This window comes from Hippocampus bargibanti, linkage group LG07 (genome assembly GCF_051943395.1).
Source record: "Hippocampus bargibanti isolate YZ-2025 linkage group LG07, ASM5194339v1, whole genome shotgun sequence".
NCBI classification, from domain to species: domain Eukaryota; kingdom Metazoa; phylum Chordata; class Actinopteri; order Syngnathiformes; family Syngnathidae; genus Hippocampus; species Hippocampus bargibanti.
This window is the reverse complement of record NC_142740.1, coordinates 5,319,299-5,344,165: the sequence shown is the minus strand read 5'-3', so window position 1 is coordinate 5,344,165 and position 24,867 is coordinate 5,319,299. Positions and strand designations below refer to the sequence as shown.

Here is a 24,867-nt window from a genome sequence, read left to right as displayed (position 1 = left end):
CCAGCTCACTTTCTATCGATTTGAGTTACTTCCTGGTTGAGTGAACGCTGGCGCGTGTGGCTGCCGCTGCTCACTCACAGAAAACCTTATCCTGTGACTGTAAAGTGACCTTGAGTTTTGAAAAGCTGGCTACCTTGATAGCTATGTAGCTGGCTATCCAGCTAATTATCTATTTGCTATCTAACTAGTTAGCTGATACCTAGCTAGCTATCTATTTGCTATCTAACTAGCGAGCTAAAGTGACCTTGAGATGTTTGAAAGGCGCTTAGAAATTAAATGGATTATTATTATTTTTTTTTGGGGGGGGCGGGGAATAATTACCTCCATGAGGGGCATCGGCGGCGCGATGACGGGCTCCAAGCGGCGGTCGGCGCCGTAGCGCACAAACATTTTGTCCTCCTTGGTGAGGTTGAGTCGCGGGCCCCGAATCTTCAGATCCTGCTTGCCGCTGACGACCACCCGCTCCGCCTTGTGCGGGTTGCCGCCGCTGTCCTCGTCCGGCGTCTCGGGCGACGACGCGGCGGCCAGGTCGTAGACCACGCCCGTGATCCTCAAGCAGCCCGTCCGGTGCGGCAGGAGCCGCAGCCGAGCCTGCGGCAGAGCGCACCAACCGGGTGTGATGTAAAAGTCGCCCGTTCCAGACGGTTATGTTCCGCACGCAAAAAGAAGAGACCATATTCTCCGCTGTACAGTGATACCTTGGCTTATGAACTTAATTGGTTTCCAGACAAAGTATGTATCCCAAAAATTAATTTCCCATAGGAAACCATTAAAATGAGAATAATCCATTCCAAGGTCCCCATAAAACATAATTTTCTACCAAATAAGCCTTAAAATGACACAAAATAAACCTTATTTTATGTATAATAAATGTGCTACGGTATTATAATTAAAGAAATAAACTGTACTGTATAATAACGTCCTTTTATTGACCTTTATGATGGTCGTTGATGGCTTGATGGAATGGCGTGGCCGCTTTCATCAGCATTAAACACTTGATGAATGATCCCTTGGAGGTGCTTTCTCTGCCATAATTTTACCTTGTTCCTCATCAATTGTGTTCTTAGCTGGGTTGATAGCTTTTAGCAACAAGTGTGCAGATGGCTTGTGCGGGTTATTTGTGGCGCCTGATTGATGGGATATTTTAACCTTGCAGTCTACACTCGGCCTTTGAACTATCAAAGTTGAAACTAGTCCAAATGTCACTGTTTTCTATCCATTTTCTCACGCTCTCTCTGTCGTCTGCCTGTCTCTAATGTTTAAACCACCTCCCCTTACTGCTGCATTCTTGACCAATCGCGTGGCTTTAACCGACGACTGGGGGCGGGGAAGGGACCAAAACAAGCCAGCTGCCATTTTCTTGTTCGGAGAACAGGCTCGTTCGCGAACGACACATCATTCATTTTGGCAGCTCCGTGTGTATTCCGAAAAATAGTTCGTATGCCAAGGTAAATTTTTTCTAAGTTTAACGTTCATAAACGAAACGTTCGTAAGCCAAGGGGTTCGTGAACCGAAGTGTCACTGTATAAGGCGCACCAAAAATGTGCAGGGGAGGGCAGTACCGCCTTTGGTCACCAGAGGCGCTCCACCCCGTTCATTTCAATGCACAAGACCTCCTCTCATTCGGTTCTACGGAGGTGCAGTACTGCCTTAAACCGCCAGGGGCGCTCTCCCCCATTCATTTCAATGCGTAGGCCATTCTCATTTTTTCTATGGAGGTGCAAGTACTGCCTTATGCCGCCAGGGGCGCTCTCCCCAATTCATTTGAATGCCCGGTCAACTTTCCTATCCATTTCTATGGAGGCGCTGCGAGGGACTCCAGAACTTCCGGCGGCCGCCATGGACGCTCCCCCAATTCAATACAAAGGCCAGGTCGTTTCCCCATTCATTCGCCTTCATTGCGGGTGCGCCTTATACACCGGAAAATCCGATAATTGGCGTTTGGAAGCCAAAACCGTCATCTTCAAGACGCTAACGACAACGACAATGGCCGTTCATGATTCAAACAGGGAAGGTCACGCGCTGCATTTTCAGATGCCGCCAAGCGGGTTGGCGTATACTCACCGCTTTGGTTTCCTCGGGAGCCAATTGAAAGTCCAGGATGGTCTCGGTAGTGACCAGGTGGTCTCTCGGCGTCGTCTGGAAAGGCAAACGCGGGCGAGCCCATCACATAAACGGAGAGAAATGCGCCGAAACCAAACAACCACGAAATTAAAATACGCTACAAACCACTGGTGGAGCATCAGAGCCTGCAAGGCCTTCTCTGCTGACTGGGCCTAAAAATATCGGAATCGCAGCATCTGTCTGCGATTCCGATATTAGATTTTATAATTCTATTATCTCATTCACTGCCATTGACAAATTTATTCGGAAATTGATAATAATAATAATAATAATAATAGTAAAGTCTCGTTATATCGATATAACCAGACTATCGATATATCCGATCCTGCGGCATGTAAATTTTCTCCTTGCGTTCATAGAAATAGTATCGTAATAAGCAGTACTATCGATATAACCGATATCGGTATAACGAGACTTTACGGTAATAATAATCCATGTCATTTCTAAGCTCCTTTCAAAACTCTCAACGTCACTTTACAGTCACAGGATCAGTTTTTCTGTGGGTGAGTAGAGGTAGCCACACGCGCCAGCGTTCACTCAACCTGCAAGTAACTCAAATAGATGGAAAGCTAGCTAGCTAGCTAATAGATAACTAATAGATAGTTGGCTATCTATCCAGCCAGCAAGCTAAATAGCCATATAGCAAGCTAGCTAGATAGCCAGACAGCCAGCTAGACAGCTAATAGATAGCAAATAGCTAGCTAGCTAGCTATTGATTGATATAGCGCTTTAACAACAGCAGAAGCTGGAATGTGGTGCTACCATGGATAAAACGCAAATGCTCCACCTGGTGGAAGTGAGAAAAAAAACATTGCCATTGTCTGACCAGCTCTTTATCGGAACCCAAGCATGAAATCACAAAATCCAAACAAATTTGGGAATGGCGCTCTCTGTCATATTTTCAATTCCCGAATAAATTTGTGAATGGCAGTGAATGAATTAGCCTATAAAATAAGACATAGAGCGCAATTCCCGAATGAGTTGGGGGTTTGGTTTTATTTTTAGCTTGGGTGCCGATAAAGCGCCGGTCGTGGCCTCGACAGATACAGCAAAACAAATGGAGGCAAAGGCGTTCTAACAGCAAGAGATGGGAAGCAAGCGCATACACAATACAGTGAGTGATACCTCAGTTTTCCACACCCCTTTGCGTGCAGACGTGGTTTGCTATCGAGTGGAGTACTTTTGCTATTATGGGACCGAAAAAGACGCCATCGCAGGCTAGTGTTAAGCCCAAGAGGACACAAAAGAAAATGACGTTCGAGTAGAAGGAGACCATCGAAAAACATCGAGGTGTGCATTTGTGTGACTTAGCTGTCGCAGTACTATTACGCTAAGTCGACCATTGACAACTACCATCACAAAGGTAAATAAAATGACTTTATTATAAAGTACAGTGTATTTCTTTAATTACAATCAAATAGCATATTAATTATTTGTAAAATAAGGTATATTTTGTGTAGTTTTAAGGCTTATTTAGTAGAAAATGATGTTTTATGGGGACCTGGGAACGGATTATTCTCATTTTGAATGGTTTCTTATTGGAAATAAATGTGTGGAAGTCGAACTTTTTGCCTCACACACACTTCCTGGGAACCAATTAAGTTCGTAAGCTGAGGTGTGACTGTATTTTGTGTAGTTTTAAGGGTTATTTAGTAGAAAATTATGATTTATGGGGACCTAGGAACGGATTATTCTCATTTTAATGGTTTCTTATGTGAAATTACTGTTTGGAAGACACACTTTTCACCTTAGATACACGTTCTGGGAACCAATATAAGTTCGTAAGCTGAGGTATCACTGTACAAACAAAAACAAGCGCGCACACATTTTTGTCTGGGGAAAAGGCGTCGCGTGAGAATCAAAAGCAAGCTCACCTCCTGTTCGGAGGCGTCCCGGTGGTTGACAACTTCTTCCCCAGCGTCCTCGTCGGCGTCGTCGTCGTCATCGTCATGCGTGAACTTCCAGAGCAGCGAGAGGCGGGAGAGGGCCAGGGGAACCTTCAGAGGGTTCCGGAAATTCACCTCCACCACCACCGGCTCTGCACACCAGCAAGTTATGACTTCATTACTTTAACGCCACAAAGTCAGCCACGTGTGAACCAACGGGGGTTAACTTCCAGACCCCCGCCTGCGACACGCGACTGAGCGCAACTTCATTTTTTTTTTTTCAGTTCATTGGTACAAATGAGGTTTCTAAATACAGTGATACCTCATCTTACGAACTTAATTGGTTCCCAGAAAGTGTGTGTAAGGTGTAAAGTTCATCAAACATTTATTTCCCATAAGAAACCATTAAAATGAGACTAATCCGTTCCCGGGCGCCCATAAAAAAATCATTTTCAACGAAATAAGCCTTAAAATGACACAAAATAGACCTTATTTTATGTATAATAAATGTGCTATTGTATTGTAATGAAACAAATAAATTGCACTATATAATAAAGTGGTTTTATTGACCTTTGTGATGATCGTTGATGTCATTGCCTCTTGATGATATCCGAGTGAAGTTGCCGTGCTTTCTGGGCGATAATACCCTCACTCACACTGTCGCCTGCTGGCTGCTTTTCGTTCATCCAAATCGACAGAATTTTGTCAACTTCTTCTATTGCCTGAGACCGTTGCTTAGACAACACACAGACATCCATTGCTACGTGTGTGTAGCAATGGGCGAATTAGCGTACTGCTACTGGGACGCTAAGCCACACCAACGCACACCTCGTTGGTGTTTTTTGATTATTGCCTTCTTCTGCTCAAACATCATTTTCTTTTGTGTCCTCTTCGGCTTAACACTAGCCTGTGGTAGGGTCTTTTCTCGGTCCCATAACAGCAAAAGTACTCCACTTGATAACAAACCACATCTGCACTGAAAGAAAGGGGTGACGGAAAACTAGGCCGCCCGCCACCAAGGCGCTGTGTGGTTTGGTTCGTCCACCGAAAATTAGTTTGTATGCCAAAATTATATTCTCGTGAATTTAATGTTTGTAAGGCAAACGTTCATGAGCTAAAACGTTCGTAAGCTGAGGTATCATTGTATTTATGGTGGGTGGGGATTTGTTTCAACCAATCGGTGGCAGACATGTCCTGATCAAACAGTCTTCAATGCCACTGGTCCATTCTATACAGATTCCCAGTTTGAAGAGGGTGTGCACACTTATGCAACCATGTCATGTCAACCTTTTTTTCCAACGGAGTTTGATCAGCCGAGACTATATGCTCGCGAATTTCATGTTCGTGAGGCAAAAAAATTGTGAGCTAAAGCTGAGGTGTCACTTTATTGGCTCACAGGGTTTCGATGGTTCTTTCTAATTTGAATGACTTCCTGTCGAAAGTCAGACCTTCAAAACAAAAGTACAAAGTGCTTTTATTTTGAAGGCACGATTTTGGGTAACGGGACGCCGATATCTCCCCAACTTGGCGATAGAAGTATAATAGCTAGCTATCCAGCTACTACACTACTACAACAACAGTCACGAGCTATCTCGTTAGCTACCAGCTAGGTAGCCACCTTGGAGCAATCCCCCCCCACCCCGTACCTTCGACAACGGCCTGGGGGTGGCGTCGGTTGTCCGTCTGGTTGTCGAGGTAGCACTGGCTAGGCTGGAAGTTAGCAGGAACCGCACCCCGGTTAGCGGCGGCTACCAGACGCTCCTCCAGCTTGCACCACACGGACGCCTGCTCGGCGTCGTACTCCTGGTCCAGCGACACCTGGGTGGCAGCCTGCTTCTCACCTGCCAACGCCGGGCCGGATCGCATCACAAGTGCCGTGTAAGCGCCGGAAACAGTCGGCGGCGGGCGGGCGGGCGCCACCTTACCTTCGGCCAGGCGACGCTCGTGCCCAAAGTAGACCCTGGTGGCGGCGCTGTGGATGCACGGCAGCGGCAGGTGAGGCAGACGCACGCCACTCCGGCTGATCACCGTCTGAGTATAGTATACAGTAAAGTCTCGTTATATCGATAGTACCGCTTATTACGATATTATTTTCATTTCCCTTGCACATTTCTAGTCTTTTTATGTATAATTAGTACCGTTTAGTACGATACCCGGTTATTATGATAATCCGGTTATTACGGTGCTCCTTTTCATCCCCCGCCGGCCATTTTTGTTGTTTACATCGATATATCCGTCGCGCCATTGGTCAACTTGGTCACGTGTCTTGTTACGTGAGCCGCCATCGGTCGCGCCATTGGTCGACTTGGTCACATGAGCCGCCATCGGTCGCGCTATTGGTCGACTTGGCCGTGTGACTTTGTCACGTGACACGCCATCGGTCGCGCCATTGGTCAACTTGGTCACGTGTCTTGGTGACGTGTCACGCCATCAGTCGCGCCATTGGTCGACTTGGTCAGGTGACTTGGTTACGTGCCCAGCACCCGTGTAGCAGAGCCATTTTCATTTTCAGACGCTAGCTCGTGTGTAGCAGACGAGATTGAAGTGTTTGTGTTAAAAGGTAAAAATGGGAAGCAGAAGAAGATTGATGACTTTTTTAAATTGTATACATAATACAGTAAGATGTAAGCGTTGCAGTTTCCCTGTTGTGTTATGTACATGCCCACTGTACTGTATATGAATGCAATCGTTTTTTGCAACAATGTTTCTTGTTTTGTCTGCTGAAGCGCGATGATTTTGAAAATTATTAACATTCCATACTGTGTATTAAAGGACAGCCGATGTCACTTTTTATTCAAATGCAAATAAAAATGACTTCACGCCAAGACGTCTTGCATTGCTTGTGAATCCAAACAGTGGCTTCAGATTCGGATAATATGCTTTCTTGTTACACATCCAGTTATGAATATGATTCAAATACACTGTAGTTCTGAAGATTAAAGCATACATGTTTACAATCATTAAAGAATTATATGTGCCATTTTGAGGCAACATTGGGGGAACATCTCTCACCCAAAAAAAAGGGAGCTAATGGCCAGCTCCGTTTCTTATATGGCGCTTGGCTGCCCTCTTTTGGCGGCTTTTGTTTAATGCAGTTCGGCGCAGGATCGGATATATCGATAGTCCCGGTTATATCGATATTTTTTCGGACTCCCTTGGATATCGATATAACGAGACTTTACTGTATTTTAAAAAATATATAATATAATTAAAAAAAGTTACAAATTGGTCTCGTTATTGTGCTTTACACATGACAATTTGACATTTTGGTTCGGAAGCTTGCATCATCATTTAACAAGTATGATCAGCTTTCACGGGCCCAAAAAAGTGATGTGGCGGGCCAGATTTGGCCCCCGTGCCTCGACTTGGACACCTGTTAACGAAGGGATTAGCGAGCTAGCTGAAAAGAAAGAGAGCTAGGTAGCTCGATCGCTGGCTAGCTCGATCGCCAGCTAGCTCGATCACCAGCTAGCTCGATCGCCAGCTTGCTCGATCGCCAGCTAGCTCGATAACCCTGGGCCTTGACTTGGACACATGCGATCGAAGGGATTAGACAGCTAGAAGCTATGTAGCTCTCTTTCTTTTCAGCTAGCTGCTAGCTGAAAAAAAGAGAGAGCTAGCTTGATCACTAGCTAGCTCAATAGATGAGCATGAAATTTCACAAGTTTGATTTAGTTTTGGAGGCCGAATAAAATGAGGGACGGGCCAGATTTGGCCCCCGGGCCTTGACTTGGATACCAGTGATCGAATTAGCCAGCTAGCATAAAAGAAAGAGAGCTAGGTAGCTTGATCGCTAGGTAGCTTGATCACTAGGTAGCTCGCACGCTAGCTAGCTCGTTTTCTGGCTAGCTCAATTGCTAGCTAGCTCGATAGATGAGCATAGAATTTCACAAGTTCGATTTGCTTTGGCGAGCCGAATAAAATGATGTGACGGGCCAGATTTGGCCCGCGGGCCTCGACTTGGACACCTGCATTGAAATGGATTAGCCAGCGAGCTGAAAAGAAAGAGCTAGGTAGCTCGATCGCTACGTCGCTTGATCACTAGCAGTCGGTCACCTTGTAAACGAAGAGGTACTCCCTGAGGAAGGCTCCCTGCTGCGCGGCGGTCTGCCGACTGTCGTTGGTCAGGATCTGCTTGAAGGCCTGCACGGCCTTCTCGGGCTGGCCCAGCGTGAAGGACTGGCGTCCGATGGTGAAGTTGATGTGGTCCTCGGCCAGGGACCACGACCTGCCCTTGTACACCTGCATGGCCTGGCGGTAGCAGCGCAGCGCGTGCCGCTTCTGTCAATCAAACACGGCCAAGAAAGGAAGGCCGCCATTTGTTTAAAATAAGAATGATGATAATGAGAATAATACATTTCATTTATTTCGATGAACTGTCAATCAAAGTGGCAAGTCTTTATCTGGGAGCTTGGAACAAGGGTGTCAAAAATAGATAATAACTCGATAGCTAGCTGTCTAGCTAGCTAGCTAACCAGCTAGCTACTACACTACCACAACAACAGCCATTAGCTATCTATCTATCTACCACAACAACCACAACTACTTAGATAGCTAGCTAATGGCTGTCTAGCTAGAAAACTAGAAGGATAGATAGCAATATAGCTAGATGGCTAGATAGACAGCTATATTGCTAAATAGATAGCTAGCTCGCTATATAGTGAGATAACTAGACAGCAAGCTAACTAGCTAGCTAGCTAGATAGATAGATATAGTTCCCTGTATAGACAGCTATATAGCGAAATAGATAGCTAGCTCTCTATATAGCGAGACAGCTATATAGCTAGCTACTAGCTAGATAGATAACTAGATATATAGACATCTATATAGCTAAATAGATAACTAGCTCGCTAGATAGTGAGAAAGCTAGACAGCTAGTGAACTAGATAGATAGCTAGATAGATGACTAGCTAGCTAACTCAATAGCTAGCTAACTAGCTAGATAGATGACTAGCTAGCTAACTCAATAGCTAGCTATCTAGCTAGTGAGATAGCTAGATAGCTAAATACCGAGCTAGATAGATAGCTAGCTCACTAGCCAGATAGATGACTAGTTAGCTAGACAATTAAATAGCTAGATAGTGAGATAGCTAGCTATCCAGCTAGCTAGATAGCTAGAGACTGTTGATGTGGTTTACATGGTACCATTTAAAATTTTGGTTGGGACTTTAGCAAGCATCATGGAATTTCACAAGTATAATTTGCCTATGCAGGCCGAATAAAATGATGAGGCGGGCCACATTTGGCCCCTGGGCTTTGACTTGGACACCCGTGCTTTAAGCCTAGCAAGTCCAAAGTGGCAAAACGGGCGTCTGGGGTGGATTTGATACGACGACGGCGGCTCACCTGGCCCGCCTTGCTGAAGCGGTGACCCGCCAGAATCATGTGGAAGGCAAACTTGCGCAGCATGCGCGTGCGCATGTTGATAAAGCAGTGGGCCGCCTGCTCCAAAAGCAAAGCGCTGCGCAGGTCCGAATCCTGGTCGGGAAGACAGATGGAGCAAAAGTGAGAGACTGAAACAGGGTTTTTTTTATTATATTGTATTTATTATTATTATTATTTTGTTTATTTTATGTTATTATTTTTTGTATATCGTACTGATGGTAGATTTCGCCATGCTGTATTCCCTCGCCAGATCAGACACTCGCACACCTCCTTCATATTTTACGATTATTTCTTTCTTAAATGCAATAGTTGTACGCACTACTTTTCTTTTTTCACTTGTAGCAGCACTTACTTTCTTTGGAGGCATGATTAGGGGCTAAAACTCTTCGTACACCTATATTAAACGCAAGATCAAAACGCAGCACGTCCGCAAGCGACAACAGTTGGTCACGGAGAGAGCGATACACCCGTACGCCGCTCAGCACCCCACCCTCGCGTCGTATTGGCGTTCGAACACCGATTGATGTTCCAACGCCGAAGCAAGAATATCTCCAATATTTTGTGCGAACACCGATTTGTTCGAACAGTGAGGCGTTCGAGAACCGAGGTACCACTGTATTTATTTTATTATACATGTTATTATTTTGTTTATTTTATTTTACATGTTTTATTTTATATGTGATTATTATTTTTTTTATTTTATATGTGATTTTTTTAAATTTTATATATTATATATATTTATTATTTATTCATTTTTTACATGTTATTATTTTTTCATTTTATTTTATATTATTTTTTATTTTATTTGATATATTATTATTTTTTAGATTGTTATTTTATATATTATTATTTTATTTTATCTATTATTTTATTCGATCTATTATTTTATTTTCTATATAACTATTTTATATGTAATTATTTTATTTTAGATATGATTATTTCATTTTATATATGATTATTTCATTTTATATATTATTTTTTATATTATCATCCTCATCATCATGATTATTATTACTATTATTATTACTATTATTATTATTATAATAATTCAGCGACACATCCTTGAGGATTTCTTACCTCGCTGGTCATTTTGATAAGCAGCGTGGCGGCTTCCGAATATTTCCCCTGACTCTTGAGAATGTCGGCGCTAACAAGAGCGCAGCGCTCGGCCAGCACCATGTTCCTGGCAGGGACACAACCGCAATATAAAACTCTTCTCCTCGCTAACTTTACTCACATTCTTCAAGAAAAAAAAAACTAAATACATTCAACAGAATTTTCTGCAATAGGTAAAAAAATCTATGATAGCCCCTACACCAAGATATCTAGCTAGATGGCTGGCTAGCTAGCTAGATAACTAGATAGTGAGATAACTAGCTAGAAAGATGGCTAGCTAGATAACAAGGAGGTGAGATAGCTAGAAAGATAGCAAGCTAGATAACTAGATAGATAGCTCACGAGATAACACGCTAGCGCGATAATGAGCTAGCTAGCTAGAAAGATGGCTAGCTAGATAACAAGATGGTGAGATAGCTAGAAAGATAGCTAGCTAGATAACTAGATCGATAGATAGCTCATGAGATATCTAGTTAGCTAGATAACTAGCTAGATAGCAAGGTAGATAGCTAGAAAGATGGCTAGCTAGATAACTAGATAGATAGCTATCTATCTATCTTGCTAGCTCATGAGATAGCTAGCTAGATAGCAAGATAGCCAGATAGTTAGCTAGATAGACAGCTAGCTAACAAGCTAGATACATGATTAGCTAGCTAGATAACTAGATAGCGAGCTAGATCGTGAGATAGCTAGAAAGCTAGATAGATGACTAGCTAGCCAGATAACTAGAATACTAGCTAACTAGCCAAATAGATAGCTCGATAGCTGACTAGCTAGCGAGATAACTAGATAGCAAGCTAGCTCATGAGATAGCTAGCTATCTAGCTATCTAGATATATAGCTAGATAGCTAGCTAGCTCATGAGATAGCTATCTAGCTAGCAAGATAACTAGCTCGATAGACAGCTATGTAGCTAAATAGATAGCTATCTCGCTAGATACAAGATAGAGAAACTAGCTAGATAGCTAACTAGCTAGATAGATAGATGCTTAGCTAGCTAGATAACTAGATAGCAAGCTAGCTAGTGAGATAGCTAGATAGATAGCTAGATAATTAGCTAGATATCTAGATGGCTAGATAGTTAGCTAGATAGACAGCCATATAGCTAAATAGAGAGCTATCGCGCTAGATAGCGAGATAGCAAGACAGCTAGCTAGCTAACTAGCGGGATAGATGATTAGCTGGCTAAATAACTAGGTAGCAAGCTAGCTAGTGAGATAGCGAGACAGATGACTACTACTATCTAGTTATCGAGCTAGCTAGCTCGATAGATAGGTAGCTATGTAAAATGTGAAAGCAAACGTGGCCGGTCGTGGTTTGCTACCTGCAGACGTCTCGGTAGGTCTGGATGGCCGTGTCCATGTAGTGTGCCGGATACGGTCGCGCTGCTCCGGCCTGCAGAAAGGCAGACACCGCCGCCATTTCCTACAGCGGAACGCAAAGAAGCAAACATGTCGTGAAATGTTTCCCGCAACGAAGTCGACGGGTGTTGCGGTGCTCACCAGGGCGCCGGCGGCGTAGAGCATGGCCTGGTCCGACAGGAAGTCCTTCTTGGCCGTGTGGTAGCAGCTGTAGGCCAGCTCGTAGTGCTGCACCAGGAAGCACAAGTCGGCCATCTTCCTGATCTGCAGTTCGGGGGCCTCCGGGGGGTAGCTGCCATCACAGGTCCAAAATCAAAAACGCAAAAAAGCAAAAAGCAAACGCCCGCAAAGGCACCTGACGGGAGGAGGCGGAGCTTACAGCAGCCCGCCGGTGCTCTTGGGCTCGGCGACGCTCTTCTCGGGCGCTTTGCCGCCGCCGAACCACTTCTTGGTGGCCGTAAACAGAGAGCGGCTCAAACCTTTTCGGGACACCAACTAAGGACAAACGGGAAGACGGACGCTCAGCAAGGCTTGCGGGCGCTAATAATCGGCTAGCGGTTCACGTTTCCTCGAGAGCCTAGCAAACTGCAAAAGCAAATCAAACTTGTGAAATTCCATGCTCATCTATCAAGCCAGCTAGCAATCGAGCTAACTAGCGATCAAGCTAACTAGCAATCGAGATAGCTACCTCTCTTTCTTTACAGCTAGCTGGCTAATCCCTTCAATCACAGGTCTCTAAGTCGAGGCCCGGGGGCCAAATCTAGCCCGCCACATAATTATTTTTGGCCCGCCAAAGCAAATCAAACTTGTGAAATTCCATGGGCATCTATCAAGCAAGCTCGGGATCGAGCTAACTAGCAATCAGGCTAGCCAGCGATCAAGGTAGCCAGGGATCGAGCTAGCCAGGGATCAGGCTAGCCAGGGATCAGGGTAGCCAGGGATCGAGCTAGCCAGCGATCGAGCTAGCCAGGGATCGAGCTAGCCAGGGATCGAGCTAGTCAGGGATCGAGCTAGCAAGCTCTCTTTATTTACAGCTAGCTGGCTAATCCCTTCGATCACAGTTGTCAAAGTGAAGGCCATGAAAGCAAATCAAGCATGTCAAGTTGGACGATGCTAGCTAAAGTTCAAATCCAAATTTCAAATGCTACCATGTCAACCACAAGAATAAGTCATTATTTTTTTAGCACCGATGACTTTATTCTTATTTATTTTTTGCTGTCCTCACTTCTTTTTATTTATTTAATTATCCAACTGGTTATCTAGCTCGCTGCATCGCTATCTATTTGCGATCGATTAGCTATCTGGATGGCTAGTTGGCTATCTAGTTGGCTATATATTAGTCATCTCGCTAGTTAGCTGGCTATTAGCGATCTATTAGCAAGCTTTCTATCTATTTGAGTTACTTCCGGGTTGAGTGAACGCTGGCGCGTGTGGCTGCCGCTTCTCACCCACAGAAAAACTGATCCTGTAACTGCAAAGTGAGTTTTGAAACTCCAACCTCATATAATTTAGGAATTACCTTTTTTTTCCTGATGAAAGAAGAGAATCTAAAGTTTCTAACGATGCATTGAATGTTAATTAATGTCGTCCTAAAACTCTAAATATTCTGGCACGGGAGTGGACACATAGGCAGTGAATGAGTTAATTTAATTTGTTGTGCGCTCGAGATGGAATATGTGGAGGGGATGAACCATTCTATGTAGCTATCTCACGAGCTAGCTATCTCGTTATCTCGCTAGCTAGTCATCTATCTAGCTCTCTATCTGATTATCGAGCTAGCTTGTCATCTATCTAGCTAGCTGTATAGCTATTTCGCTATCTAGTGAGCTAGCTATCAATATTGCTATCTATATAGCTAGTTAGCCAGCTGTCTAGCTATCACACTATCTAACGAGCGGGCTATTTATTTAGCTATATAGCTGTCTGGTTGTCTAGCTAGCCAGCCATCTAGCTAGCATCTATATAGCTAGTCATCTAGCTAGCTAGCTAGTCATCCAGCTAGCTAGTCATCCATCTATCTAGTTATCTAGCTATCTAGCTAGCTAGTCATCTATCTAGCCATCTAGTTAGCTAACTGTATAGCTACTTTGATATCTAGTGAGCTAGCTATCTAGCTGTCGAGCTATCTATCTAGTTAGCTAGCTGTCTAGCTATCTCATCATCTAGCGAGCGGGCTATCTATTTAGCTATATAGCTGTCTATCTAGCTATCTCGCTAGCTAGCTATCTGGTTATCTATCTAGCTAGTCATCTATCTAGCTATCTATCTGGGTATCTAGCACGCTAGTCATATATCTAGCTGTCTATCTACTTAGCTAGCTGTATAGCTATTTCGCTATCTAGTGAGCTAGCTACCTATTTAGCTATTTAGGTAGCTAGCTAGCTGTCTAGCTATGTATCTAACGAGGGGGCTATCTATTTAGCTACATAGCTGTCTATTTAGCTATCTCGCTAGCTAGCTAGCTATCTGGTTATCTAGCTAGCTAGTCATCTATCTCACTATCTATCTAGTTAGCTAGCTGTATAGCTATTTTGCTACCTACTGAGCTAGCTATATATTTATCTATCTGTCTATCTTGCTAGCTATCTAGCTAGTTGTGTAGCTATCTCGCCATCTAGCGAGCGGGCTATCTATTTAGATATATATATAGCTGTCTATCTAGCTATCTATCTATCTAGTTATCTAGCTAGCTCTCTAGCGACCCGAGCCGGAACGCAAGAGCTGAGCACCTGGTCATTGAGCTGCCTGATGTTCTTCTCGATGTGAGGCAGAAGGCCTCTGAAGGTGAACTCCTGGACGAACTGGCGGATGTGGTCGTGGTCGCCCAGGGTCAGACACGCCCCGTGGGTGCCCGGCGTCACACCCGGCGTCACCCCCGTCTCCCCGCCATCATTCTGGACATCAGCGGGGACGCGGGTGCTGCTCGCCGAGTCCGGGTCTGGACTGTCTCCTTCTATGGCGCATGAGGAAAAAACGGTCACGACACCCGCACGAAAGCCGCTTTCTTTACTTGCAACAATTTTGAACTTTCAAGTGTGATGAGATCTCATCTGGAAATTGGTCAATCGTATGTGTCGTCAGGGGGACAGTGATACCTCAGCTCACTAACGTAATTGGTTCCCAGAAAGTGTGTGTCAGGCGAAAAGTTTGTCTTCCAAACATTTATCTCCCTTAAGAAACCATTAAAATGAGAACAATCCGTTCTCAGGTCCCCATAAAACATCATTTTCGACTAAACAAGCCTTAAAACTACACAAAATACAGTGATACCTCAGCTTACGAACTTAATTGGTTCCCAGAAAGTGTGTGTAAGGCAAAAGGTTTGTCTGCCAAACATTTATTTCAAATAAGAAACCATTAAAAAGCGAATAATCCGTTCCCAAGTCCCCATAAAACACACACAAAATATACCTTATTTTACGTATAATAAATGTGCTACTGGATTGTAATGAAAGAAATAAACTGTACTGGATAATAAACTCGTTTTATTGACCTTAGTGATGGTCCTTGATGACGTTGCTTCTTGATGATATCCGAGTGAAGTTGCCGTGCTTTCTCGGCGATAATACCCTCACTCACACTGTGCCCTGCTAGCTGCTTTTCATTAATCCAAATCAACAGAAGTTTTTCAACAATATACAGTAAAGTCTCGTTATATCGCTATTCAAGGGAGTCCGAAAAAATATCGATATAACCGGGACTATCGATATATCCGACCCTGTTTGCATGTAATTTTCTCCGTGCGTGCATAGAAAAAGTATCGATATAACCGGGACTATCGATATATCCGATATCGATATAACGAGACTTTACTGTAAATAATAATACATTTCATTGATAAGCACCTTTCATAACTCTCAAGGTCATTTTACAGTTACAGAATAATTTAGACATTTAGCTAGATAGCTAGCTAGATAGCTAATAGATAGCTATCTAGCCAGCTAGATAGCTAATACACGACATCACAAATATAGTTCACCATTATAAATCCAAAATATGGGAAACTTGCTTGTTGCTTAGAGAACACGGAAACACCCTTAGCCACACTGGTCGACTTAGCGTACTGGTACTGGGATGCTAAGTCACACACACAAACGCACACCTTGTTGATGATCTCCTTCTTCTGCTCGATCGTCATTTTCTTTTGTGTCCTGTTTGACTTAATACTAGCCTGTGGTGGGGTCTTTTTCTGCCCCATAATAGCAAAAGTACTACACTCGATAACAATCCACGTCTGCACTCAGCCACCGTGGCGCTGTTCGACCGTGTGGTTTGGTGAGTATCCGCCAAAAACTAGTGCGCCAGTCGTTGTGGTGCCATGTGGTTTGGTTCGTCTGCCAAAAACTAGTTCGGATGCCAAGGCTATATGCTAAGTTCGTGAGCTAAAGTGTTCGTAAGCTGAGGTATCGCTGTATTTCAAAACCTCAATTCAGAATCAAGGATTGTTAAGAATGACAAAAATTAAAAAGGAGACCGTTGTCTGCAGCCTGAGCTTCCTGCGCCGCGTCGCCGCTATTATCATCAGCGCGGGAGCTCAATGCCGGAACCGCGTCGTCTTCCAACTGGTCCTACAAACACAACATGGCGGAAAAGCTCACAACAACTTTTTATAATAATAATAATAATAATAATAATAATAATAATAATAAAACATTTCACGTCTAAGCGCCTTTCAAAACTCTCAAGGTCACCTTACAGTCGAAGGATGAAGCTTTTCTGTGGGTGAGCAGCGGCAGCCACACGCGCCAGCGTTCACTCAACCCGGAAGTCAAGACAGAAAGCTAGCCTGCCAGCTAGTAGATAGCTAATAGATAGCCAACAACCTGGAAAAACTCAAATAAAGAGAAAAGCTAGCAAGCTAGCTAATAGCCAGTTATTAGATACTGTAGCTAGCTAGACAATAATAATAATAATAATAATAGTAATAATAATAATAATAATAATAATGCATTTCATGTCATTTATTTGCATTTACATTTACCTTTCATCACTTTGCTGCTGTGAAATGTAAATTTCTCCACTGTGAGACTAATAAAGGCATATCCAATCCAATCCAATTTTATAAGCGCCTTTCAAAACTCTCAAGGTCACTTTACAATCAGTGTTTCTGTGATTGAGCAGCGGCAGCCACACGCGCCAGCATTCACTCAACCCGGAAGTAACTCAGACAGAAAGCTAGATATCTAATAGATAGCTAATAAATAGCTAGCTAGAGCTATTAGATAGCTAATAGATAATAGATAGGTATTTATTAGCTATCTATTAGCGATATAGCTATCTAACTGGCGAGCAATCTAGCTAGCTATCTATCCGCTATGTTCTTGAGAGTTTTAAAAGGCGCTTATAAGTACAATATTTATTATTATCATCATTATCATTATTATTATTATTATTAGCTATTGATTAGCTAGCTAGCTTTCTATCTATTTGAGTTACTTCCGGGTTGAGTGAACGCTGGCGCGGATGGTTGCCGCTGCTCACCCACAGAAAAACTAATCCTGTGACTGTAAAGTGACCTTGAGAGTTTTGAAAGGCGTTTATAAATCAAATTTATTATTATTATTATTATTATTATTATTATTATTATTATCTAGCCAGATAGCTAATAGCTAGCTAGCTATAACACACATCATTATGAGCATTCTTTTCAAAGCATCTTCAGAACTGTTCAACTCACGATGGTTATTTTTGACAGAATAAAATGGGATTGTGGCTTTTTTTGCGGGAATTTGGCTATCCCGGCCAAAAACTTCTAGTCCGAAAAAGGCCCAAAGCGGGCTTGCACACCAGCCACCGATGAAGGCCGAGCGGTCCGCAAGACTGGAAGCGCAGTTGATGCTCGTTTCAGTATGAAAGTTTTGAAAAAAAATCTATAGGTTGGCTATCTTGGCATCTAGCTGGCTATTTAGCTATCTACTGTATCTATTAGCTATACAGCTAGCTAGCTATTAGCTATCTATTCACTAGGTATTAGCTATCTATTCGCTAGCTATTAGTTGTCTATTTGATAGCTTTTCGCTATCTATTTGCTAGCTAAAAGCTACCTATTCGCTGGCTAATAGCTCTCCATCCATCCATTTTCCGTAGCGCTTATTCCTCATTAGGGTCGCGGGGGTTGCTGGAGCCTATCTCAGCTGTCTTCGGGCACGAGGCGGGGAACACCCTGAATTGGTCGCCAGAAAATTGCAGGGCACACAAAGACATACAACAGTCACTCTCACATTCACACCTAGGGACAATTTGGAGTGGTCAATCTGCCTGCCATGCATGTTATTGGAGTGTGGGAGGAAACCGGAGGACCCGGAGAAAACCCACGCGGGCCCGGGGAGAACACGCAAGCTCCACACGGGGAGGCCGGACCGGGACGCGAAACAGCGACCTCTGCACTGTGAAGCCGGTGTGCTACCCACTCGACTACCGGGCCGCCCTTGGCTAATAGCTATCTACTCGCGAGCTATTTATTTGCTATCTATTCACTAGCTAATGGCTATCTATTTGCTAGCTAATAGCAATCTATTCACTAACTGATGGCTATTTGATAGCTAATAGCAATCATTCACTAACTGATGGCTATTTTTGCTAGCTATTAGCTATATATTCACTAGCTATTCGCTATCTGTTCGCTGGCAAATAGCTATCTGTTCCCTGGGTAATAGCTATCTAGTCGCTAGCTATTCGCTATCTAATCACTGGCTAATGGCTATCTATTCGCTGGATAGCGGCTATCTATTCACTAGGTATTAGCTATCTATTTGCTGCCTATTAGCTATCTATCCGCTAGCGAGTGGCTATCTATTCGCTAGAGAATAGCTATATATTCGCTAGCCCGCTACCTTGCTATCTATTTGAGTTATTTGCGGGTTGAGTGAACGCTTGCGCGTGTGGCTGCCGCTGCTCACTGACAGAAAAAAAAAAATCCTGTGACTGTAAAGTGACCTTGAGAGTTTTGAAGGGCACTTAGAGATGAATTATTATTATTATTATTATTATTATTATTATTATTATTATTATTTGTGGGCGGACTGACCTGGTTCTGCGGGTCGCTCCTGTGCAGGTATTGACTCCACGGGTCGGGAATCTGCTCGTTCTGCTCGGCGGGGAGCGTGCGGGAGTTGATCTTCAGCAGGTAGCAGCCCTGAGGGCCGTACCTCTGCTTCATGTCCTCGTGGACCGCCTCCGCCCTGGAATTGAGGGCCGTCAATGCCGGCGGGATTTTACACCCGCTTTTGCACCACATTTGAATCTTCGACTTGCTGGGCTTCTTTGACTTTACGGTCGTCTCCAATTGCGGCGGCGTTAGCCATGGCTAGCAGTAACATTTAATCCATACCAATTCTACCCTGAACCATGTTGATTAAGTCAATTACTGCCATCTTCAGATAGCTAGCGAGATCGCCAGATAGCTCTATTTATTGAGCTCGCTAAATAGCTATCTATTGACCTAGCTAGCTATCTATCAAGTTAGCTATCTCTCGAGTGAGCTATCAACCTAGCTAGCTATCAAGCTAGCTAGCTATCCTGTCGAGCTAGCTAGCTATTTATCTCTGTAGCTATATACCTAGCTATCTACCTACCTAACTAGCTATCTAGCTATTGAGGTATCTATCTCGCTATAGAGCTATCTAGCTATCCTATTGAGCTACCTAGCTATTTATCTCGGTAGTTATCGACCTAGCTATCTACCTAGCTATATAGCTAGCTACCCTATCGAGCTAGCTAGCTATTTATCTTGGTAGCTATCTACCTAGCTATGTACCAACCTAACGACCTAGCTATCTATCTAGCTATTGAGCTATCTATGTAGCTAGCTCGCTGTGACTGTAAAGTGTCTTTGAGAGTTTTGAAAGTCGCTTATAAATGAAATGTATTATTATTATCTATGGAGCTAGCTATCTAGCTAGCCATTGAGCTCTCTATGTAGCTAACTATCAAGCTAGCTATTTAGCTATCTATATATGTAGCTAGCTATCTTTCTATGTAGCTAGCTAGCTATTGAGCTATCTTTCTATGTAGCTAGCTGTTGAGCTATCTTTCTATGTAGCTAGCTATCTGCCCAGCTATTGAGCTAGTGTTCTATGTAGCTAGATATCTACCCAGCCATTGAGCTAGCTATCTAGCGATCTAGACAGCTATGGAGCTATCTATCTATCTATCTATCTATAGAGCTAGCTAGATACCCTATCGAGCTAGCTAGCTATTTATCTCGGTTGCTATCTACCAACCTACCTAACAATCTATCTATGTAGCTAGCTATCTATGTAGCGAGCTACGGAGCTATCCATATATCTGTCTATCGAGCTATATAGCTAGAGAGCTAGCCATCTATCTAGCTAGCAAGCTATAGACCTATCTACCTAGCTAGTTTTCTATTTCGCTAGTTAGATCGATAGCTAAATAAATAACATTATTCTAAAAGACCAAACGACGCGCAGCGTTGCTCGCTGCACCCCCCCGCTCAAGGTAGCGTTACCGTTGCTGGTCGCCTTGGCCGACGTCGTGCAGCAGCACGTAGTACTTGAGCGTGTTGGGAATGAACCACTTGGGCTTGGCGTAGTCTCCGCTGTGCTGGATGCGGTGCTGCTCCTGCGACAGCTTGACAAACTGTTCCACCGGAACCGCCTCGCTCGACGACACCACCAACAGGCCTGAACCGGAAGCGGTCAAGGAAACTCCAACGAAAAAAAAAAAAAGGACAGGAACAACGGATGAGAAGGATACAGGCCAGGTAGTGGTTGAGGAACTCGTGGTCGGAGGACGGCATGGACTGAAGGAAGTTCTCCCTGTAGGCCTGGAACCAGGGTGTGGTCGCTGGGTAGATAAAAAGTCACAACGGTGACCATGTAGCATTAAAACAAATGGCAGGCTAGGTGACATTCGCTATGGAATCACATCGACTACCATAGAAACAGTTTGAGAAGATGTTTCAGAAGAATACAAAAAGCAAACTAGTTGAACAAGAAGAAAATTGGATGTGGGAGAAGAGGAACCAGGCGCCTGGGAGACATCTTTAACATCCACAATGGCGGTTCTACGCTGGACTCAACTACACCTGACAGACTCATGCACGAGACCAGTTCCACACGCGTGAACAAGGTTCTAATCTACAAAGAGGTGACGGGAGGAGGAAGACGCGGCACACACACACACCTTCACACACACACACACACACACACACACACACACACACACACACACACACACGACGGGGGTACCTGTGAAGTGGTGGGAGGTGCACACCTCCCTCACCGTGTCTCTCCATGAACTGAACCAGGGGGCGCTAGATTTAAGAGCTTCATCTGACAGGTGGAAGCAGAAAGTGGCCAGAATAAAGGGGTCACCATAGCAACATGCTAACCACCAACCCGGACGGACTTCAAACCCTACTTTGAAAACCACACCCCCTCGTTCAAAGCCAGAATTTAACAGGTCAACCTGGTATCTAATTCAGTGCCAGGGTTGTTGTCATTTTCACTCAAATTGCAGGACCCACAGAATACAGGTAACATCCGAGCGAGTTACGACCACAACCCCCGTTTTTTTAATTCTACGCCTGGCACCGCAACGCGCGAGCAGCCGGCAACGCGTACTACAATTTTGGCCAGCTTGCGCGTCACACACTCGCACATCAATCTACTGCGTGACTACACTCAGTACAATAGTTATACAGTGCAAATACCATCTCGGCAGAATCTCCTGTACACTGCTTTTTTCCTGCACAGTAAACAGTTTTGTATACATTACAGCTACAGTTATACAGTCATAAAAATTGATCAAACGAAATATCAAATGATAAAAATGACACCAAAAGTCATAAAATTAAAAATGAACTATAAACAGTTTGGTATCTAATAGTATTCAATAGAAAACGTTAAAAACAACAGATTGACATCGTATACTATCCTGTCATGTAAACGTCACGTTGGCCATTTGGAACGGATTTCAACTTACGACCATTTGAGTTATGACCGTTTTATCGGAACGGAACCCTGTCGTAACTCGGATGTTACCCGTATTGAGTTTTAGGACGGCATAAACATTGAATTCCGCGTAAGAAACCTTACACTCTCTTCTTTCATCAGAAAAAAAACATGTTAATTCCTAAGTTATATAGGTGTGTAGTTATACGAGCTTGAAATGGGGGTACTTCACCTCACCAGTCAGTTTAAATGAGGTCGGGCGGAAAGTGACGGAAACTTCCTATTCAATTGAAGCCACTCGCAAAGTGGGCCTGTTTGCCGTCCTGCTAATTCCCAAGTTATATGTGTCTGGAGTTATCTGACCTTGAAATGGGGGCAGCAGTCCAAAATACAATGCAATACAATACATACATATTGATTTATGTAGCGCTTTAACAACAGCTGAAACTACAACAAAGCGCTAACGTGGACAAAAGGCAAATGCTGCCCCCTCGTGGGAGGGGGAAAAGTTGGCCAGAGGTCTGACCAGCGCTTTATCGGCACCGAAACAAGGGCAAAAAAAAGCCCGAACCAATTCATGAATGGCGCTTCATCGGAAGCTTGATTCCAAAGTACAATCAAACTAGTAACTCGGCCTGGGCGACGGCGCTTCATCCGATCAACATCCAAATCGAAACACTCAAGATATTATATACAGTGATACCTTGGCTTACGAACTTAATTGCTTCCCAGACAGAGTGTGTAAGGTGTAAAGTGTGTATCCCAAAAGCTAATTTCCCATAGGAAACCATTAAAATGAGAATAATCTGTTGCCAGGTCCCGATAAAACATAATTTTCAACTAAATAAGCCTGAAAACTACACACAATATACCTTATTTTACATATAATAATGTGCTCTGGTATTATAATTAAAGAAATAAACTGTACTGTCTCATCAAGAGGTTTTATTGACCTTTGTGATGGTGGTTGATGGCTTGATGGAATGAAGTGGCTGGTTTCATCAGCATTGAACACTTGATGAGGAACGTAGGAATGATCCCTTGTAGGTGCTTTCTCTGCCATAATTTTACCTAGTTCCTCATCAATTGTGTTCTGTTTAGCTGGGTTGATAGCTTTTTGCATCAAGTGTACAGATGGCTTGTACGGGTTATTTGTGGGGCCAGATTGATGGGATATTTTAACCTTGCAGTCTACACGCCTATGAACTATCAAAGTTGAAACGAGTCCAAAGTTCTCTGTTTTCTCTCTGTTTTGTCTCTGCTGTCTCTCTGTCGTCTCTCTGTCGTCTCTCTGTCGTCTCTCTGTCGTCTCTCTGGTGTCTCTCTGGTGTCTCTCTGGTGTCTCTCTGGTGTCTCTCTGATGTCTCTCTGATGTCTCTCTGATGTCTCTCCATTTTCGATCCGTTTTCTCTCTCTCCCCTCACCCTCTCTCTCTTTTTCTGTTTTCTGTCCCGCTCTTTCTTTCTCTCCCTCGGCTGTCATTGTCTGTGTCTTGAACGACACATCACTTATTGTGGCGCTCCGTGTGTATCCCGAAAAATAGTCCGGATGCCAAGGTAAAATTTTCATAAATGTAATGTTCGTAAACCAAAAAGTTAGTAAGCCAAGGGGTTCGGAAACCGAGGTATCACTGTACCTTGAAACGAGGACCGTCCACAGTGGTGTCGCTTCCAACCTTCACTCGGACCAAGCACAACCTTTCCAAGTTTGCCCTTCATCAACCGTTAAAAGTGGCCGATGGCAATCTTATCTTATCTTAATTTCCATCCCTATCCCTGAAGTCTGCATGTGCCTGCCTGACTCCATCTTGAAAGTTCCATCCAGTCAGTGAAATCCCCCACACCGTCTTCATCTACGGCAGCCATTTTCCCCAACGGACTCAAAACCATGATGAGAACCAGACAAGTGAAGCTTCCTGGTGACAAAGAACCGAGACGACAATGTCACCAAAGTTACCGTTGAAGCTGAGGTCGTAGTCCCCCGAAGCGACGGCGGTGGAGGCGGCGCCCTCGACCGGCTGGCAGGAGAGCACCACCTGGTCCAGGCGCCGGCGCTGTCCCGGGCTGAGGGCCATGCCGGACGCCGGCGGGGCCACGCCCGGCACCACCTTGGTCACGCAGATGCGAATGTTCTTGACCACCTGAAGTTGGTTGTTGGGGTCTCGCAAATGACCTGGATGGAAATTGCAACGGCGTGATCGTGAGCGGGGACGAATGCCGGATCGGTCGCCGGTCAGGTTAAGGATGAAAAAAACCAGAGCATTGGCGCTTGTTTGAAACCCGCATTGAAGTCATGGCTGCAAATCCTCACCAGGTTTTAAAGGACAAGCGACAGCATTTTTTGTTTCCGAACTGACATCAGAAAAACGTTTGATAGCATCAAAAATAGCCAAAACACGCAGACTGATATTTTTTGTCAAATGCAAAACACCAATAAAAATGACTTCAAGTGTCCCAAAAGTGCCACAAAATGAGCTCGGAAATGGCGAGATTCAGAAAGTCCCTCCCCCTTGTTCGTGACGTCACATCAGGATACTCCTTCACAAACTGCCTTAATCCAGAATCAAAACAATGGCTTCAGATTTGGAGAAGATGCTTTCTTGTTACTCATCCAGTTATGAATATGATTCAAATAATTCTGAAGAGGAAAGCATACATGTTTGCCATCGATTAAAGAAGTCCTTCCGTATAAATTCCAGCCATCTAGACTCCAATGTAGCGCCCAGAAAATGCACAAGATGGCGCACAAGATGCATTTCGTCCAGCATATGAAGCCGCTTATCAGAGCCGTAAAGCCACTCGTGATTGGTTAAAATCCGTGGTAGAAGGCAGATGGATGGATTTTACGCACGATTCGGACAAGCACACGAACATCAGATGTTAAGACGAGAGAGAAAGCTCGGACAGCGCTACAGAGCAATGACACCGTGCAAAGTGGATGTTTGTCCGATCGGTTTGCTCCACTAATATGGCAATTGCTCTCTTTCACCAGGTTAGCTCACAGTTAGCATGCAGTGTGACTAAATAAGTAAACATGCATCAAACTTCCACTATCCAAGTGCCGAATCGCAAACTCCGG

General features: G+C 44.0%; 1 protein-coding gene across 3 annotated transcripts in view; it reads right to left on the bottom strand.

Moving 5' to 3' along the window:
- The window catches only part of trappc8 (trafficking protein particle complex subunit 8), a 41,195-nt gene that overhangs the window by 13,678 nt on the left and 2,650 nt on the right, over positions 1–24,867 (bottom strand). The window contains exons 2-19 of one of the 3 annotated variants that reach the window (XM_089001577.1): positions 23,746–23,961; positions 21,085–21,168; positions 20,591–20,680; positions 20,343–20,517; positions 18,900–19,053; positions 16,347–16,440; positions 14,602–14,825; positions 12,252–12,367; positions 12,014–12,164; positions 11,836–11,936; positions 10,473–10,578; positions 9,357–9,488; positions 8,067–8,291; positions 5,936–6,041; positions 5,657–5,851; positions 3,999–4,162; positions 2,065–2,139; positions 322–591 (exon numbers count right to left, since the gene is read on the bottom strand). In XM_089001577.1, the coding sequence (XP_088857703.1) occupies positions 322–591; positions 2,065–2,139; positions 3,999–4,162; positions 5,657–5,851; positions 5,936–6,041; positions 8,067–8,291; positions 9,357–9,488; positions 10,473–10,578; positions 11,836–11,936; positions 12,014–12,164; positions 12,252–12,367; positions 14,602–14,825; positions 16,347–16,440; positions 18,900–19,053; positions 20,343–20,517; positions 20,591–20,680; positions 21,085–21,168; positions 23,746–23,961 (2,678 nt within the window). The remainder of the gene's footprint in view (positions 1–321; positions 592–2,064; positions 2,140–3,998; positions 4,163–5,656; positions 5,852–5,935; positions 6,042–8,066; positions 8,292–9,356; positions 9,489–10,472; positions 10,579–11,835; positions 11,937–12,013; positions 12,165–12,251; positions 12,368–14,601; positions 14,826–16,346; positions 16,441–18,899; positions 19,054–20,342; positions 20,518–20,590; positions 20,681–21,084; positions 21,169–23,745; positions 23,962–24,867) is intronic. The other 2 variants (XM_089001578.1, XM_089001580.1) reach the window with 2 other exon arrangements.